This window comes from Theropithecus gelada, chromosome 18 (genome assembly GCF_003255815.1).
Source record: "Theropithecus gelada isolate Dixy chromosome 18, Tgel_1.0, whole genome shotgun sequence".
NCBI lineage: Eukaryota > Metazoa > Chordata > Mammalia > Primates > Cercopithecidae > Theropithecus > Theropithecus gelada.
The window spans coordinates 12,973,633-12,991,784 of record NC_037686.1 but is presented as its reverse complement, the minus strand read 5'-3'; the positions used below and the strand labels follow the sequence as shown (position 1 = coordinate 12,991,784).

At 37.8% G+C, this 18,152-nt stretch overlaps 2 protein-coding genes across 3 annotated transcripts in view; one reads left to right on the top strand and one right to left on the bottom strand.

The window, feature by feature from the left end:
• The window catches only part of USP14 (ubiquitin specific peptidase 14), a 55,415-nt gene extending 40,683 nt beyond the window's left edge, over nucleotides 1–14,732 (top strand). For both annotated transcript variants that reach the window (XM_025365003.1, XM_025365004.1), the window contains 6 exons: nucleotides 2,791–2,856; nucleotides 3,009–3,101; nucleotides 4,204–4,332; nucleotides 9,881–9,941; nucleotides 10,593–10,700; nucleotides 11,325–14,732. In XM_025365003.1, the coding sequence (XP_025220788.1) occupies nucleotides 2,791–2,856; nucleotides 3,009–3,101; nucleotides 4,204–4,332; nucleotides 9,881–9,941; nucleotides 10,593–10,700; nucleotides 11,325–11,473 (606 nt within the window). In that variant the 3' untranslated portion in view covers nucleotides 11,474–14,732. The remainder of the gene's footprint in view (nucleotides 1–2,790; nucleotides 2,857–3,008; nucleotides 3,102–4,203; nucleotides 4,333–9,880; nucleotides 9,942–10,592; nucleotides 10,701–11,324) is intronic.
• THOC1 (THO complex 1) overlaps nucleotides 14,624–18,152 on the bottom strand; it is a 51,375-nt gene continuing 47,846 nt past the window's right edge. Inside the window, exons 19-21 of the mRNA XM_025365001.1 lie at nucleotides 16,588–16,735; nucleotides 15,532–15,607; nucleotides 14,624–15,024 (exon numbers count right to left, since the gene is read on the bottom strand). Of these exons, the coding sequence (XP_025220786.1) occupies nucleotides 14,729–15,024; nucleotides 15,532–15,607; nucleotides 16,588–16,735 (520 nt within the window). The 3' untranslated portion in view covers nucleotides 14,624–14,728. The remainder of the gene's footprint in view (nucleotides 15,025–15,531; nucleotides 15,608–16,587; nucleotides 16,736–18,152) is intronic.

The following is an 18,152-nucleotide window of genomic DNA, read 5'->3' as shown; positions in this document are numbered from 1 at the left end:
ACTGAAGAAGCACCTAGTGCTTTGTACTGTACCTTGCTTTATTTTAAAGCACTCAAGAAATGTTTGTTGAATAATATACATGTTAAGATTTAATTTTTCCTTAGAGTGAGTTGTTTTCATGGGCCCAATAACTTAGTTGAACTATTAACTTTAAGGAAAATTACTTAATCTAAGCTTCTGTTTTCTTACATGAAAATGAGAGTAACTATAGGGTTGTTTGTGGATTTGTGCTCTTAACCATTAAGGGTGATCATATAATGTATTGTCTAAACTAGGACACTTTGGTGGAGAGTGAATGAGGGTATGTTAGTAATTATGCAGTGTAAACTGGGATTTTTTTTGTGCAAATCAGGGCATGTAGTTGTTCTGCCATTGCACTGTCTTGTAGTTGAGGCCCTGGAATTTAAATAACCTAATTGGCTTTTGGCAGAGCCAGAACTAGAACTCGCTTCTTTCGTTATTCAGTTAGTGCTGCTTTTCCAGTGCCATACTAAAGAATGCAGACTCACATAAAATGTTGGCTTCCACTCTGCTGATAAGCCCATGGATAAAACATATGGTTTTGCTTGCTGACTTACTAATTTGGTATGCTTTGGGGATATGTATATCTCTTGAAGGATCTCCCCATTTGAAGTGCTGTCTTTTAATAGTTTTCAAATTGCAGTTCATGTGATTTCACTTTCAAAATCTCTGATAATTAGGATTATTTTATTTTATTTCTTTTTTTTTTTCTTTTTTTTTTTTTTGAGATGGAGTCTCTCTCTGTCACCCAGGCTGGAGTACAGTGGCGCAATCTCGCTCACTGCAACCTCTGACTCCCAGGTTCAAGCGATTCTCCTGCTTTAGCCTCCCAAGTAGCTGGGACTATATTTGGTATACAAAAATACCAAGTATAGCCACCACGCCTGGCTAATTTTTGGTATTTTTAGTAGAGATACGGTTTCACCATGTTAGCCTGGATGGTCTCAATCTCCTGACCTCATGATCCGCCCGCCTGGGCCTCCCAAAGTGCTGGGATTACAGGCATGAGCCACTGCCCAGCCAGGATTGTTTATTTTAATTTAAGTTAGCTTCTTCCTAAACACAGTTGTATGAAAAGTAAATCATGAATAAAAGAGCTGTTGCAGCATCTAGATATTTGAAGAAGGGCCTGGAGGGCAGAATATTTAAAAATTTTGGTTGATCCTCTTTTCTGTCTCCTCTAACCAGAAGTCTTGAAGGAAGAAAAGTCAGTGAAAAATGATGAGGCATTGGAATAGGTCCTCTGTGCAGAGGCCTAGTTTGGGCAGAGGGGTTGGGTTGATAAACACTGATGCGGGACCTGGATTATGTTGATAAACAAGATGATTTGTTGTCTGGGGGCTGTCATCTACAGTTTGGGGTAAGTTTGGCAGGGGAAGGGTTGGTAAATGGACATAAGAAGAGAGAGTGAGTCATGTTCTGTCTTATGATACTGAGGGGAGAGTTTTGAGGCAGTGTGGATAAGAACATGGTGACTGTTAAGAGAAATTCATTTAAAAACACAAAAGTACTTAACCCCCAGGAGTCAAACCATGTAAGGCACGATGTGCAAGTTTCAGGATTTACCAGCAAGTGAAGTCTCAGTGTTCATCGGAGAGTGTGGAGTGGAGTGCTTTGGGAGGGACTCTCCGGAATGGTATTTTCTTCACAATTTTGTAAAAGTATAGGAAAACCGAACATACCCAGAAGGTCTAGATGATAGTGTATTGGTGATAATATTAAGATTTCACCACATATACTTTCTTGAAAAACATGTATTCCTAAAATGTATTTACTTCCTTTATAACTTTTAAGATGTTTTATCTTTTGTTCTGATAATTCTTGAGTAATTTGGCTTCATTTCTCTACTGCTTTGCTGCTGAATAAACTTAAAAAGCTACTCCACAGTGATTCCTTTTGTAATGATTAGTAATTTTAAAAAATCAGATGTTAAAAAATTATTATACAAGTGTAACATGCTTAAACATTACCAGTAGGTTATTTTAATTCTAATTTCTTTTTTCTTTATTTTCTTAAAGCAGAGCACATAAATAGTGCTAATTTTTTCTATAACATTAGAAATAGTAGTGACTGTTAAATGTAGAGTATATGCCAAATATTTTACCAGGTTTTCTACATGTGCTGACTGTAATTCTAACAATAGCACTATAACATAGATTACCCCTACCACCTTTTCCAAATGATGCCCAGAGGGATAAATACCATTTTCATTGTACACAGGCTGTAAGAAGTGGAAAGGTGATCATGCTGGTTAAGATATGTGCAGTAGCTAAAGGCTTTCCCACATCTGTTAGGTTAACAGAGGGTTTCTGTGTTATGACTTTTTTCAAATTTAACAATAATTGATCGGTGCTTATTGGCTTTTATGCATAAAATGTAAAGAACAAGAGTTTCCTGGGTTCTCTTAATTTTCCTCTAGGGTGAATATTCTGATAATAAACAGGAATGACAGAGCTTTGTTATATAAAATACAATATAAAATTCTCTGAATCTAAGCATCATTTGGGGCATAACTAAAAAACATCAAACAGTATTTACACTCGGGAGGAGTCCACAACAGCGTAAATTATTTGATGCCTTATAAGAATTGAACAGTATCTGGAAGTCTTCCCATATTGTCATCATATTGTGTTTCAGTGGTATAAACCCATTGATATACTGTATATTGCCTATTAAGTAGTGCTAGTTTTTAAAAGGCTTAGTGGTGTGATTCTATATTGCAGAAATTTTTTAAACTAATGTTTGGTCTTCTGTTACGTTCTTTTTTAGCGACTTCAGGAAGAAATCACCAAACAGTCTCCAACATTGCAAAGAAATGCCTTGTATATCAAATCTGTAAGTTATGCATTCCTTTTGAAGCCAAATTCCACTTCATTGAAATATTTCCAGTTAGTTAATTTTATCCAGTCTTAATTTTTACCACTGAAGAATTAAAACTTGTATGGTATTTTGATGTAATGGGATTTCTTTCCATTTTCTCTCCTTAGTCCAAGATCAGCCGGCTACCTGCTTACTTGACCATTCAGATGGTTCGATTTTTTTATAAAGAGAAGGAATCTGTGAATGCCAAAGTTCTTAAGGTTAGTAATGAACTTTACTTTGTATAAGAAATGTAATTCTTTGAAGGTAATTGCAAACTTACAATTGCTTTCATTATTCCTTTAGGAATAGTTAGGTTCTTTGAAATATTTAGGGGAGATATTAATATTAGACAGGTGATTCTTAACTGTGAACGTATATTAGAATGATCTATTTTTTTTTTTATATTTAATTGTACACACGCCTGGCTTCTCCCTCACCCCCAAACATCTGGGTCTTTGGTGGGGCCTAGGATATTATATTTTTCAAAAGATTCACATATAATTCTGATGACTCTCCTGCACTACGCAGAAATAGTGCCCTAGACCACATCCTCAGCTTCAGGGATACTGATTCAGTAGCTTGGAGAAGGGCCTGAGGTAGGGAGTGATAACACTCTGCACTATATTCTAGGTGGTTCCTTTCTTTCAGGTGAAAGGAGAAAATCATTGGTGCCCAAAGAGTACTTAAATTGTAATCCCTTGATTTAGGATCCAGCCTCAGAATCCAACTGTTTTTGTTGAGTTGTAGTTCTGCTACATCTCCATAGAGTCCCAGGAGGGGCCTATCATTTTAGCCTTTTGAGCTTAAATTCTTAGTATATTTTCCAATATACTTAGCATTGTATGAGAAGAGAAGGTTAAATGTACTTTAAGTATCTAGTGTTGTATACTTTAAATATATACTACTATAAGCTATTGAACTATATCACTATTATTTCTATGTAAAGTTGTATTTCAAACTAAAAAAAAAAAAAAAGTTTATTCCAGTTTGGGAGATCCATTATTTTCACAGCAGCTTGTCTAATATTTCTGAGATGTTTCTTCTTTCAGGTAAATTTTGGTGCTTCCTCTGTGGTTAGTTTTGTGGGTTAGAGTATTTAATGGAAAAACATGTTTTGAAAATTTCTCACCTTAAAAAAGTTAGAACCAGATCATTCTTGAAAATAGGCATTCTTAAGAGGTTTTCAACTGCAGATTTCCAAGTGATTTTCACAGATTTTTATTTTCAACTGTGTTTGAATTATGAAAGCATTACTTCAGATGTGTGATACGTTAAGTATCTTTATAAATGTGTTTACACATGTTTTTTGTTTGTATATAGGATGTTAAATTTCCTCTTATGTTGGATATGTATGAACTGTGTACACCAGAACTTCAGGAGAAAATGGTGTCTTTTCGATCCAAATTCAAGGATCTAGAAGATAAAAAAGTGAATCAGCAGCCAAATACAGTAGGTTCTTACTGCTGACTTTCTAATCTTAGTATCTTAATCTCCCATCAGTGCTCAGCATTTACTCTCTTTTTTTTCCTGCTTCATTTTTCCTTCAGAACTATACTTTGTATAGTATTAATAAAAATGGATGAATCTGTATTACAATTAGCAGGTATACACATCCTCCATATATCGGTGCAGGTCTTTAAAGTTTTGCATGTGTTTTGTTTTATTTTCCTTTTTTTATTTTTGAGACAGTGTCTCCTTTTGTCACCCAGGTTCACTGCAGTCTCAACCTCCCAGGCTCAAATGATCCTCCCAAGTAACTGGGACCAAGGCATGCACCACCATGCCCAGCTAATTTTTTGTATTTTTGATAGAGACAGGGTTTTGCCATGTTGCTCAGACTGGTCTTGAACTCCTGAGCTCAGGTGATCTGCCTGCCTAGGCCTCCCAGAGTGGCCTTTAGGTGTATTTTAGCATGAGAAACAGGAACTCTACTTAGAGTAAATGAGTCCTTTGTGGTAGAATAAGCTTAATATTTTCTTTCCCCCCATAATCTGTAGCTCATATTCCGTTTATACTTATCTCCTCAAAGTACTTCGCATAAAACCTTACCTAGTGTTGACCTTGATACAATCAAAATACAGTACATTTCCATCACCACAAAGATCTTGCGTAATTGCCACAGGGCCACTTTTCTTCTGCCCTACCCTTAATTCCTGACAACTACCAACCTGTTCATTTCTATAATTTTGTCATTTCAAGAAAGTTGGCCAGGCATGGTGGCTAGCGCTAGTAATCCCAGGACTTTGAGAATCTGAGGCAGGAGGATCACTTTAGGCCAGGACTTCGAGACTGTCCTGGGCAACATAGTGAAACCCTGTCTCTACAAAATATGAAAATTTAAAAAAATCAGCTGGATGTGGTGGCATACACAGGTAGTCCCAGCTACTTGGGAGGCTGAGATGAGAGGATTGCTTTAGGCCAAGAGTTAAATGCTGTAATGAACCATGATTGTGCCACAGTACTCCAACCTGCATAACAAAGCAAGACCCTGTTTCTAAAAAAAAACACAAACGAAGTAAAAACTCTTCCACTCTTTAATATAACCTTTCTCACTCAGCATAATTCTCTGGAGATTCTTCCAGGGTGTTACGCATATTGGTCGCTCCTTCCATTTCATTGCTGATCAGTATTCCCTGGTTTGAGTTTACCACAATCGGCTTCACCATTCACCTGTTGAAGAACACCTGGATTGTTTCTAGTTTTTGTCTGTGATGAATAAACCTGCTGTAAACATTTGTGTACAGGTTTTAATGTAAACGTAAGTTCCATTTCTCTGGAATGAATGCCTAGGAATGCAATTGTTAGATTGCGTGGTAGTTGCATGTTTAGTTTTTCAAGAAACTGCCAAATATTTTCTAGAGTGGCTGTACCATTTCACATTTCCACCAGCAAGGTGTGACCGATTCACTTTCTCTGCATTCTCACCAGCATTTGGTGGTGTCACTGTTTTTCATTTCAGCCATTGGATAGGTTTATAGTGATACTGTGTTTTCCTTTGCACTTCCCTAGTGACTGATGAAGTTGAGCATGTCTTCATGTGTTTGCTATCTGTATATCCTCTTTTGTGAAATGCCTCTTCTTGTCTTTTCCCTATTTTCTAATTGGACTGTTTGTTTTTTTTACTCTTGAATTTTGAGAGTTCTCCATATTCTAGACCTTTGTTGGATATGTGGTTTGTGAATATTTTCTCCTAGCCTGTAGCTTATGTTTTCATCCTTTTAACGTAGGGTCTTTTGCAGAGGAAAGGTTTTGTAAATTTTTATGAAATCCAGTCTATTTTTTTATTTGGTTGCCTGTGCTATTGGTGTCATATCTGAGAAAGCATTGCCGGGCTTGGCGCGGTGGCTCTCCCCTGTAATCCCAGCACTTTGAGAGGCCAAGGCAGGCAGATCACTTGAGGTCAGGGGTTTGAGACCAGCCTTGCAAACATGGTGAAACCCTGTCTCTACTAAAAATACAAAAAATTAGCCGGGTGTGGTGGTGCGGACCTATAATCCCAGCTACTTGGGAGGCTGAGGCAGGCGAATCGCTTGAACCTGGGAGGCAGAGGTTGTGAGCTGAGATCATGCCACTGCACTCCAATCTGGGTGACAAAGCGAGACTCCATCTCAAAAAAAAAAAAAGTTTCCTAGTTCAAGGCCTCAGAGATTTATATGTGTGTTTTTTTCTCAGAGTTCTGTGGTTTTAGTTCTTCCATGTAGGTCTTTGATCCATTGAGGGTTAACTTTTTATATAGTGTGAGGTGTGGGTTCAGATTTATTCTTTCGCATGTGAATATCTGGTTGTCTCAGCACCATTTTTTAAGAAGACTGTTGTTTGCCTATCAGATGGTCTCGAAACCTTTGTAGAGATTAATTTGACCATCTGTATGTATGACTGTATTTCTAGACTATTAATTTTATTCCATTGGTCTATATGTCTGTTCTAATGCTCATACCAGACTGTCTTGATTACTGTAGTCTTCTAATAAGGCTTGAAATTGTGAAGTATCAACCTTCACTTTTGTTCTTCTTTTTGAAAGTTATTTTAGCTATTCTGAGTCCCTTGCATTTCCATGTATATTTTAGGATCAGCTTGTCCATTTCTTAAAAAAAGATTGATGGGGATTACATTGAATCTGTGGATCAATTAAAAAGTATTACCATCTTAATAGTATTAAGATACTTTAGGAGGCCAAGGTGGGCAGATTCCTTGAGCCCAGGAGTTTGAGACCAGCCTGGGCAACATGGCGGAACCCTGTCTCTACAAAAAATACAAAAATTAGCCAGGCTTGGTGGCGTGTGCCTGTAGTCCCAGCTGTTCAGAAGGCTAAGGTGGGAGGATCACTTGAGCATGGGAAACGGAGGTCGTAGTGAGCCAAAATGGCGCCACTGCACTCCAGTCTGGGTGACCGAGTAAGACTCTGTCTCAAAAAATAAAAAGTATTGTCTTACAATCCGTAAACTTCATGTGTCTTTCTATTCATTTAGGTCTTTAATTTTTTTTTCATAATGTTTTTTAGTTTTCAGTGTACAAGCCTTGGACTTTTTTGGTTAATTTTATTCCTAAATAGTTTATTCTTTTTGATGCTTTTGTAAATGGCATTCCTTTCTTAATTTCATTGTCTAGAGTGGCTAGTAAAGCTAGCGTATAGAAATAAAATGAATTTTTTTTTTTTTTGAGACGGAGTCTCGCTCTGTCGCCCAGGCTGGAGTGCGGTGGCGCGATCTCGGCTCACTGCAAGCTCCACCTCCCGGGTTCACGCCATTCTCCCGCCTCAGCCTCCGAGTAGCTGGGACTACAGGCGCCCGCCACCACGCCCGGCTAGTTTTTTGTATTTTTAGTAGAGACGGGGTTTCACCATGTTAGCCAGGATGGTCTCGATCTCCTGACCTCGTGATCCACCCGCCTCGGCCTCCCAAAGTGCTGGGATTACAGGCTTGAGCCACCGCGCCCGGCAATAAAATGAATTTTTGTATATAGATCTTAAATCCTTGACTTTGCTGAATATATTAGCTGTTTTTATCCGTTAGTGTTTTGAAGAGAGTATGTAGATTTGGTGTTAATTTTTTTTAAACATTTGATAGATTTGGTGATCATTTCATAGAATTGGTGGAACAATCTATGCTTAGATATTTTACTTTCAGGAGCTTTTGTTTATTTTATTTTTATTTATTTTTTTTCTATTGCCTAAACATAGGCAAGCATATTTTCAGGAGTTTTTACATTTCAAATTTAATTTCCTTCATAGATACAGGGCTGTTCAAATGATCTATTTCATATTGTATTTATTTCTGTAATTTGTTTTCCCAGAATTGATCCATTTCATAAGCTTATCAAATTTGTATGTAGAGTTGTTTCTAGTATTTATTACCCTTTTGATGTCTGTAGGATGTTTAGTGAGTGAGATCCATCCCATTTCATTGCTGGTATTTGTAATTTGTGTTTGTCCCCCTTGCTTGAGGATTATTAATTTTATTGATCTCGTCAAAGAATTGGCTTTGTTTCATGGATTTTTCTCTATTTTCTGTTTTTAATTGTATTGATTTCTGCTCTTATTTCCTTTATTCTGCTTGCCTTGTGATATAAATTTCCCTTTCAGCAGTGGTTTCATTATATCCTATGAATTTTGACATATATTATTTTCATTCTGTTCTTTGTATTTTTAAAAATTTCTCGAGACTTGCTCTTTGACCATGGATTATTTAGAAGGGCCTAAGTAATTTTCCTGTTATGTTTCTGTTGATTCTAGTTTGATGCCATTGTGGAGAGAGGGCACACTTACTTGATTTAAATTCTATCACATGTATTTATTTATTTGAGACAGTCTTGCTCTGTTGCCCAGGCTGGAGTGCATAGGTATGATCTCGGCTCACTGCAACCTCTGCCTCCTGGGTTCAAGCAATTCTTGTGCCTCAGCCTCCCGAGTAGCTGAGATTACAGGCGACTGCCACCATGCCTGGCTAATTTTTGTATTTTTATTAGACACAGGGTTTCATCATGTTGGCCAGGCTGGTCTTGAGCTCCTGACCTCAAGTGATCTGCCCGCCTCGGCGTGAGCCACTGTACCTGGCCTAAATTATATTAAATTTAAATGTGATTTAGGTATAGACTATTTACATTTAGTGCAATCATTGACGTTAGGGTTTAATTCTGCTTTTTTGATGTTTTGCTTTTTTTTTTTTTTTGGTCTTCTTGTGGGTTACTTGAACTGTGTTTTAGTATCCTGTACAATGATTTTAAATGTGCTGCTTTGTATAGTTTTTTCAATGGTTGCTGTAGGTGTTTTCATTCTCTATATAAAAAAAGATGTGATTAACCTAGTTGCCATTTTTTGTTGTGGAATCCTTTGACTTCTTGCCATCACAGCTACCTGTAAGCTACTGGCATTGTCTTCATTACCATTATAGTTTTAAAGAACTTTGTGCTGTATACCTAGATAAATTTTTCTCATGTTCCATGCTAAAATGACTTGAAGCAGTGAGTTCCTACTAAGAGTCCTTGTCTAATTTAAATCATGCCTCTTTAATATAGGTAAGGCTTTGCTGAAAAATATTTCAGTTTATTTGTGCTGGCGTGGCGAGTGGGCAGGGCTCGGGTGGTTTAATGCAAACTACAGGAATTTAACTTCTCTTGTTACAGAGGCAGTTTTTTCCCCCCACCGCTGTGGTTTGATAGGATTTTGGTAACATTGGGAAATTGGGTTTTCCTTTTCTGCCCTAGAGCACTGTTGAACTGTACTGTGTATTCCCTGGTATGCTCTCACTTTAGTGGTTTAAAATTGGTCATCATGTTCAGGGTGTCTGCTACTGTACTGTAACAAGATTTTATATTGTTAAAGTGTAGGACTGCTGGGTTTACAGTTTTAACTGTAGTTATATCGTTTTAGTAATTTGAAAGGTAGACTATTTTGTCTCTGCTTTGCACTGTAGACAGTAAATATTTATGAAATTGAACACTTACAGAGAATTCAAATTTTATTTCCAAAATCATCATTTAAACATTTTTTTCTCCTCAGAGTGACAAAAAGAGTAGTCCCCAGAAAGAAGTTAAGTATGAACCCTTTTCTTTTGCTGATGGTAAGTAACATTTTCATTTTGAGTTATTGTCTGTGTCTTTTTAAGGTAAAATTTATGTCTTACCCCATATTTACTTATTCTGATGTCCTTTTCAAACAAAATGTCAGGTTTCTTGAACAATTTACCTTAATATGACATATAGTAAATTTACTCTTGTTGGCATACAGTTTTATGAGTAAGTTACTTCTTAAAACATCAATTATGAAGCCCTAACTATGATTGCACAATAGTATCTTTTTGGTTTTTTTTTTTTTTTGAGATGGAGTCTCACTCTGTTGCCCAGGCTGGAGTGCAGTCTAGTGATCTCGGCTCACTGTAAGCTCCGCCTCCCGGGTTCATGCCATTCTCCTGTCTCAGCCTCCCGAGTAGCTGGGACTACAGGCGCCCGCCACCACGCCCGGCTAATTTTTTGTATTTTTAGTAGAGACGGAGTTTTACCGTGTTAGCCAGGATGGTCTTGATCTCCTGACCTTGTGATCTGCCCGCCTTGGCCTCCTAAAGTGCTGGGATTTGGACAGTAGTATCTTATTGGATTCTGATAATATAATACTTTCCTAATGTGAACTTTAGAGTTATTGATTGTTACTTAGCTTGAGGAGGCACATATCTATTCATTGTCTAATATTAATGGATTTACATCTTTTTTTTAAGATATTGGCTCCAATAATTGTGGATACTATGACTTACAAGCAGTACTAACACACCAGGGAAGGTCTAGTTCTTCAGGTCATTATGTATCATGGGTGAAAAGGAAACAAGGTAATGAGTATTCTTTTTTCAACTGTTCAGTATTATGTTAACAGTTCATTTATTTTATAGCAGTGGTTTTCAAACTTTGGGTCTCAGAACCACTTCACATTCTTGAAGCCCCAAGAGCTTTGGTTTATGAGGTTTGCCTCTTAATATTTACTGTATTAAAAATTAAAAGTGAGAAATTAAAAAAATTAGTTTTAAAAATGATAGTAATAAGCCCATTATGTATTAATGTAAAAACAAAGTGAGTGAGAAATGGTACTGATTTACATTTTTATGTCTTTCTGTTGTCTGGCTTAAATAGGAGGCAGCTGGGTTCTCCTGTTAGTGTTTGCATTCAGTCTGTTGCATTATCATACATTATGTAGCCTCTGGAAAATTCCAGAGCACACTTGAGAGAATGCAGGTGGAAAAGGCAAGCAGTGCTGTAGTGGTGTCATTGAAGTAGTTGTAACCTGGTGGAACCCCTGCAGTGCCCTTAAGCCTGTGTGGTCACCGGGCCGCATTTGGAGGACTGTTGGTGTGGCCAGTGGAGCACTGCTGTGCCTCCGATGACGCTATACCTTTTTTGCAGTGGAACTCAGAGAAGAATCCTGCATAACATTAATTCATCTTCTCCCTGTTATTTAGATGAATGGATTAAGTTTGATGATGACAAAGTCAGCATCGTAACACCAGAAGATATCTTACGGCTTTCTGGTGGTGGAGACTGGCATATTGCTTACGTTCTACTCTATGGGCCTCGCAGAGTTGAAATAATGGAAGAGGAAAGTGAATAGTAGTCTTCATTTTAGCTATTTATGCTTAGGTGTGAAAATAAATGTTATTTGTTGATCATTTCTATAATCCAGAGCTTTAGAGGAAGACACATAGGTGGTTTTATCTGTTTCCCCTCGTTTGAAACAAAAGAGGACAGAAGCAGACCACTCTGTGCATCAACCTAAAAAATTACAGAAAAGAGAAAATTATCTTTGGATTGTGCTGCCCTATATAAGGGTGGCAGAAAGACATTTTTTAAAAGCTTATTATTTCTTGCATTATTTTTAAAAATTCTGAGTTGAAATGCCTTTCAACCATTTCTTTCTGTGGTCATTTTTCTTGCTGCCTTTTTCACCCAAGATTCAGCAATCAGATGTTTATTGCACACCTATTACCTATTATTTGTTGTTCTTGCATGGTTCAAACCACCATTCTATAGCCACCCATCCTTTGCCTTATCTAACAAACATTTTTCCAGGAAGGTGGAAAAGGAAGTTTTGCTCTCATTGTGTAACTCAGTGCTGCTGTCCATCCCATGGAAACATGGGCACAATCAAGTATTTGTCCAGCCTGTTGCAGGCTTTTCATGACTTTAAAATAAATTGTGATCAGTAATAGTACATTTGGTTATACATTTATTATTGTGTCTCTCTCTGATGTACTGTGGATTGTACATTTAACTTTGGAATGGCTTTGTAATAATCAATCTTAAGAAAATGTTGACAAGCTCTGGTTGCTTACTTTTAGAAAATGAGGACATTTAATAATAATAAAAAAGGGGGGATTAATAGCTTTTGACCTCAAGTCTTTTGTCTTCTGAGTGTTGGAGCTTGGCTGAAGATTCAGATATGTTTAATGCTGTACAGTTTCTGAAGATGGTTATTAACACTGTGCTGTCAAGCATCCATTTGAAAATATTTGTTATCTTCTTTGCCTGCCTGTATTTTACAAAGAAATAATACAAAGTTGTAAAAGTAATGGATTTCTTTGGATGCCAAATGCAGTGATGTTATCAGTCAGATTTGTTCCTTGGCTCAGTTGGTGTTTGTATTTCCTAATTCCCCAAACTTTGGCTGGGCGTGGTGGCTCACGCCTATAATCCCAGCACTTTGGGAGGCCAAGGCAGGTGGATCACTCGAGGCTGAGATTGAGACCAGCCTGGCCACATGGTGAAACCCTGTCTCTACTAATAATACAAAAATTAGCCGGGCGTGGTGGTGCACACCTGTAATCCCAGCTACTTGGGAGGCTGAGGTCGGAGAATTGCTTGAACCCGGAAGGCAGAAGTTGCAGTGAGCTGAGATCACACCACTGCACTGTAGCCTGGGTGACAGAGAGACTCTCTCAAAAAAAAAAAAATCCCCAAATCTTAATGTCTATTTCAGAATTTTAGTGATTTTAAGGTGATAGTAGAAAATACCAAGCATATGAGGTATTTCAATATGATAGGCTTCTTACATTTTAATACATTAGTTACTCATCTTTGTTCCAGGACCCTTGGCTGATTGCTAGGGAAAGGATAAAGCATAGAATACCAGCCAGTTTGGCTCTAATTTTGAGTTATTTATAATAAAGTTTGGGGATTATCATAACATCTCATATCTTTCTTTGTGTATGTTGTTTGAATGCTCTGCAGAGCACAACACCGATAACTATTAAAAATAGAAAACAGCCATTTTACTTTCAAATCTGATGTGATGTAATCTGTGAACACTAGGGGGGATAAAATAAGCACTGCAGGGAAACTTATTTGTAAATAGCTTCCTCACCTAAACTTTGACTTGGCAATCAATACTTTCTACTTCGTGGAGGGGATTAAGAATACAATGGGGAGGAGGAGACCATAAGAATTATAATGATTCATGTATATTTGTATGATGCTTGTAACTTTGCAGTCTTTTTTATTCATTATCTCATTCAGTCAGAACAATTTTATTGAGGACATGAATTTAACAATTAGAATTTAGATTTTCTGACTGTAGCTACTAGATGCTGTAGCTACTAGACCAGGTGAGCTAGGTTTAGAGCAAAGTATATAAGCCTTGTATGGAATATATTAGAATTTTAAAAATTGTAATTCCTTATTATAAAAAGTTTGATTTCATTTTATTTGATCTACAAAAGCATTATTCCAAAGAATTTTTTCAAGTAGAAATGGGAGTTATACCAGTGTCGTTTTAAACTAATAAGGCTATTTTAGAATTCAGCCTTGCCTGTAAGGTCTTTGAGAAGGGAGAATAGGCAGCAAAAAAAAAAAAAAAAGTCTTGATTCCTGAATGTGCCTTATATGCTGTGCCACTCACACCAAGGCCATCTCAGCATTAGAGCTGTGCTAGATCACTGCTTCACTAGCTAGAAGTTAGGCCCAAGTAAGCGCATTTACAGAATAATCTGCACTCAGTAGCCCTTCTTCAGGATTAAAAACAATGATGACCTCATCTTAGAGCCCTAAAGGGAAATGGGAACAGGAAAAGGCGGTGGTACTGTCTTCTGCTACTACTACTTAGTGCTTTGCTGTGTATAGGGTGCTTTCACATACATCTCATTTGAATGTCACAAGAATCCCTGAAGTGATTAAAAGTCTTGAGAGGTCAGGCAATTTTTGTAAGGCTAGAAGGAAAAGTGAGGTTTCAGACTTCATTTCTTTTAAAGTTGGCAAACATTTTCTGTAATGGACAAGATAGATAGATAGTAAATTATTTCAGGCTTTGCAGGCTATGAAGTGTTGCAGCTCCTTACCTTTGCTGTTATAGTGTAGCTGGAGCCATAGACAGTTAGGAGTGAGCACAGCTGGGTGCCAGTACAATTTTAACGATCAAGACTCGTGGCAGGCAGAACAAACCATCATTTGTTGATCCTCTGCTTGAAAGCACGAATAAGAACAGAGCAGTCATATGGTTTCAGAAAGTGTTATTCTGGGATTCCAGGATAGCTAAATTTTGTAACTAGTAACAGCACACAGGAAACTAATTTGGTATAGGAAACAACATATCCCTAAATAATGCTTATTTAACTTCATTATAAATACATCTACTTAACAAAAATAGATTTTGTGAGGGTCACTTCGTTTAGGTCATTATCTCAACCCACCCTCCTCCCAACCTCCCCAAACTCTGGTTTGAGCCAATATGTGTTCTATTGTTCTTAGAGCACCAGCCGACTGTACAACAATTGTTATAAAAATGTTTATTGTTTACCAAAACCAGTGGACCTCTTATCAAATGCTGCTTGGTAACAAAATCTATCACAGTTTTAATAAAAAGAAAAAAAAGAAGCTAACTATTTGTCTCATTGTCATTAGTTAGACTTTCTGCAAGGTCACTTAATCCAGACTTATTCAGTGCATTAATCAGATTCTCAGGTGTTGCATGAACTCCCTCTTGATCTTGCCAGGCAACCAGGAGCTGCTTAGCTCTCATCTTCATGTCTTCACTGTCACACTCAATCTGCCTAATTTCTGAGTCTTTCATTTCCAAGTAGGGAGCCAGAATCTTCCATTGTTCACCCAGCTTGTTGGCAAATACCTCTATTTGTTCTCCTGTTACAGGTTTGTCTCGCCGAACATCAGGACCTAGAAAACGAAGAGAATATAAATTATGTGCAATTCTAAGTATACAACAGAAATGGAAAGCTATGGGGCCAATGAGTTTTATTAACCACCTTTAGTAGACTTTATTTTAAAAGCAAACAATTATTTTTTATATTCTCCATAAGCTGAATACCACTCTTAATAAGCATGGTCAACAATCAAAGCTAAAGTTGTTACCTCTGTTAAAATTATGTAGGCTTTCCCTGAAATGAACTGTTCCCCTTCCAATAACCAATAATTAACAAAGGTATGGGTCACCTTCAAATGTATTTTCCTTCCCTTTTAAAGTATCATTACTCCCCAATTTTATTGCATAAAATGTAGTATTTTTAGTTATTATTAAGCAATGTTTTAAATTCCTCACTGTAAGTCAGAAACAGTTGAGATAAAGTGGGAGAAGTTGAGAAGCCGATTAAATAATGTACCTATCAACAAAGAACCCCAATCTTCTTCAATTTTGTTAAATAACCAAGAAAATTAAATGCTTACTTTCATTTTCCTTCAGTAAAGCATCATTATCTTCCTCATCTTCATCCTCACCTGTTTTTATTTCTTCAGAAGGAGGCTAAAAATGAGAAAGAAGAATGTTTGAAAGAATGCCAGCCTCTGAAGTACGGTAACAAGTACTTTGTTTAGATAAGGATGATTGTGAGATTCCAAGTACAGGGTGCCAGAACCTCACCCCTGAGAGCGTTAGACAGTGTCAGGTAAGGATCCTAACTGGGACTGTCTTCCCATGCAGAAGGAGTGAACTTGGTAAGACCCCAGAGTTGGAAAGACTCCCCACCCCCAATCTGGGAAGCAGGAAGGCCGTGAAAAGCACAGTTCCAGGATTTGCAAATACCCAGGGTTTAGTAAAGACGGCCTCAAGGAAGCCAGTAGCAACAGTGTCCTTAAAAGTTTCTGATTCTTATCTTTTACCTTTGATAAAAGACAATATACTGCATTGGCAAACAGGAAAAAATTCCTGTCTGTGTGTATAGGTGCATAACAGTTTACCTAAAGTACCATGAATTTTATATACTTTTTTGAGATGGAGTCTTGCTCTGTCGCCAGGCTGGAGGGCAGTGGCACAATCTTGGCTCACTGCAACCTCTCCCTCCTGGGTTCAAGCAATTCCCTTGCCTCAGCCTCTTCAGCAGCTGGGACTACAGGCACCTGCCACCACGCCTGGCTAATTTTTTATATTTTAGTAGAGACGGGGTTTCACCATGTTGGCCAGGATGGTCTCAATCTCCTGACCTCATGATCTGCCTGCCTAGGCCTCCCAAAGTGCCGGGATTACAGGCGTGAACCACCGCGCCCAGCCCTGTTGAACCTCAGTTAAATTACATGCTGTACAGAAAATTATCAGTTACTTCTTTATCAACTCATGTATTTCCTGTAAATGTATATTCCAGTGTGTTTTTCCCTCATTCTAAAACATGGGAGCTTGTGGACCACTGGTTTTTCACATGATTAAGTCAGTTTTTTGCTCACATAGTGATAGCAGTTTTAAAGATGATGTCAACTAAAGGGCATGAAAAGTTGATCTATGGTACTTACCGGTAATTCCTTGGCTAGCTTTATTACCATGTTTTCAAGATATTCTGGTAAACTTTTAAACTGCTGGTTGGTTGGCTGGAAGAAGTGAGGGCTTCTCCGTGCTAATAGTCTCAGGGCTCTCCAACCATAATTTGAATTGTTCACAGCCCTATAAAAAGAGATGTGAGGCTTGTAATTTATAGTTTTGTATTTCTGTATTCCCTTCTGCTTAGTTCTGCCACGTGCAAGTCTATATTTAAGGTAAATAGCTCAAAGTACCATTCTTGTCATTCGAATCTTATTCCTAAAGAACTTTTCGGGATGTTGTCCACTGATAATAACAAATCAACAGATACACACATAACTAATAACAGGAACCAACAATGTCTGAAGAGGCAGGCTCATATGCAGCAAACACATTTTCAAAGTTCGTACATTTTGTTTAATTTTAACAAGTCAACAAGTGTGTGCAGTACTGGCTAGATGCAGTATGTATACAACAGGAATCATCCATCTGGCTATTCGGAATCCATGAACTGTTCCCTAATGAAGTATATAACAATGATCAAGGTGGTATACAATCAGGTGAGAAACAGAAACTGCAGAGAAATTCTAAAGATAATGCTCCAGAAATACGCAATGCTGCAGAAGAAACCAAACCACCAATTTATTCCATTTAAGAGTTTTGGATTGGAAGTCTCTCCCTCCCCTAAGAATAGCAATTTGGTTTATTTGGTCATCTCTTATAAATGAGCGTGTGTTACCTTTAGGATGTGCAGGTACCACTGAAGACTTAACAAAAACTACCCCTAGACATTGAGGACTCTTCCCAAGTCAACACCTGCTGTGAGGCTTTGCCTGAACACTTAAGAGCCTTCTTTCTGACATATCTCTGTTTAAACGATTTGATTATTTTAGGCATGTTCAAAATTCACTGTCAATTATATATATCATTTTTCTTATTCTCCACAAAACCCTCTTTCAAGATAATAATTTGAACTATCACTTTAGGAATGAGTCCACCTAGTCTTATGTAACAGTGATAAATATTCTTTCAATTGACAAACACTTGAGCCAGGCACTCAGTAGCTGTGGAGAGTACCTGAGGCACAGTAATGCAGAATGTGTTGGCAGGCATCGCTAGTGATAAACACACAAGGTATAAGATAATTTCATAAGGATGAGGAAAACGAGAAATGAGAAGGTGGTGAGTGCCACCTTCTCATTTGGATAGTGGTTAAGTGCCATGAAATAAAAACCACGAGAATGCAAAAGAGGAGACCAAGGAGGGGAAGAGCTTCCAGGGGGACTTAAAGCCATGGGAACCTTGGGGGAAAAGTGGTTCAAGCAAGTGAGACAGTAAAGTGTGAAGGTCCTGACGGGAAAGGGAAAGACGTTTGAAGTGAAGAGCACCAGGCCTGCTGTGGTTAGAGCAGAGGGAAGGCATAGCTACACAGGACAGTATAAGCCAGACCAAGGAGGTTTTTAGACCCTGGGAGGGACTTTGGAACAGGCACTCACTGGAAGATTTTAAGCAGATCAGACTTGGACAGTTATTTTAAAGATCACTGGCTGATACATGGAGC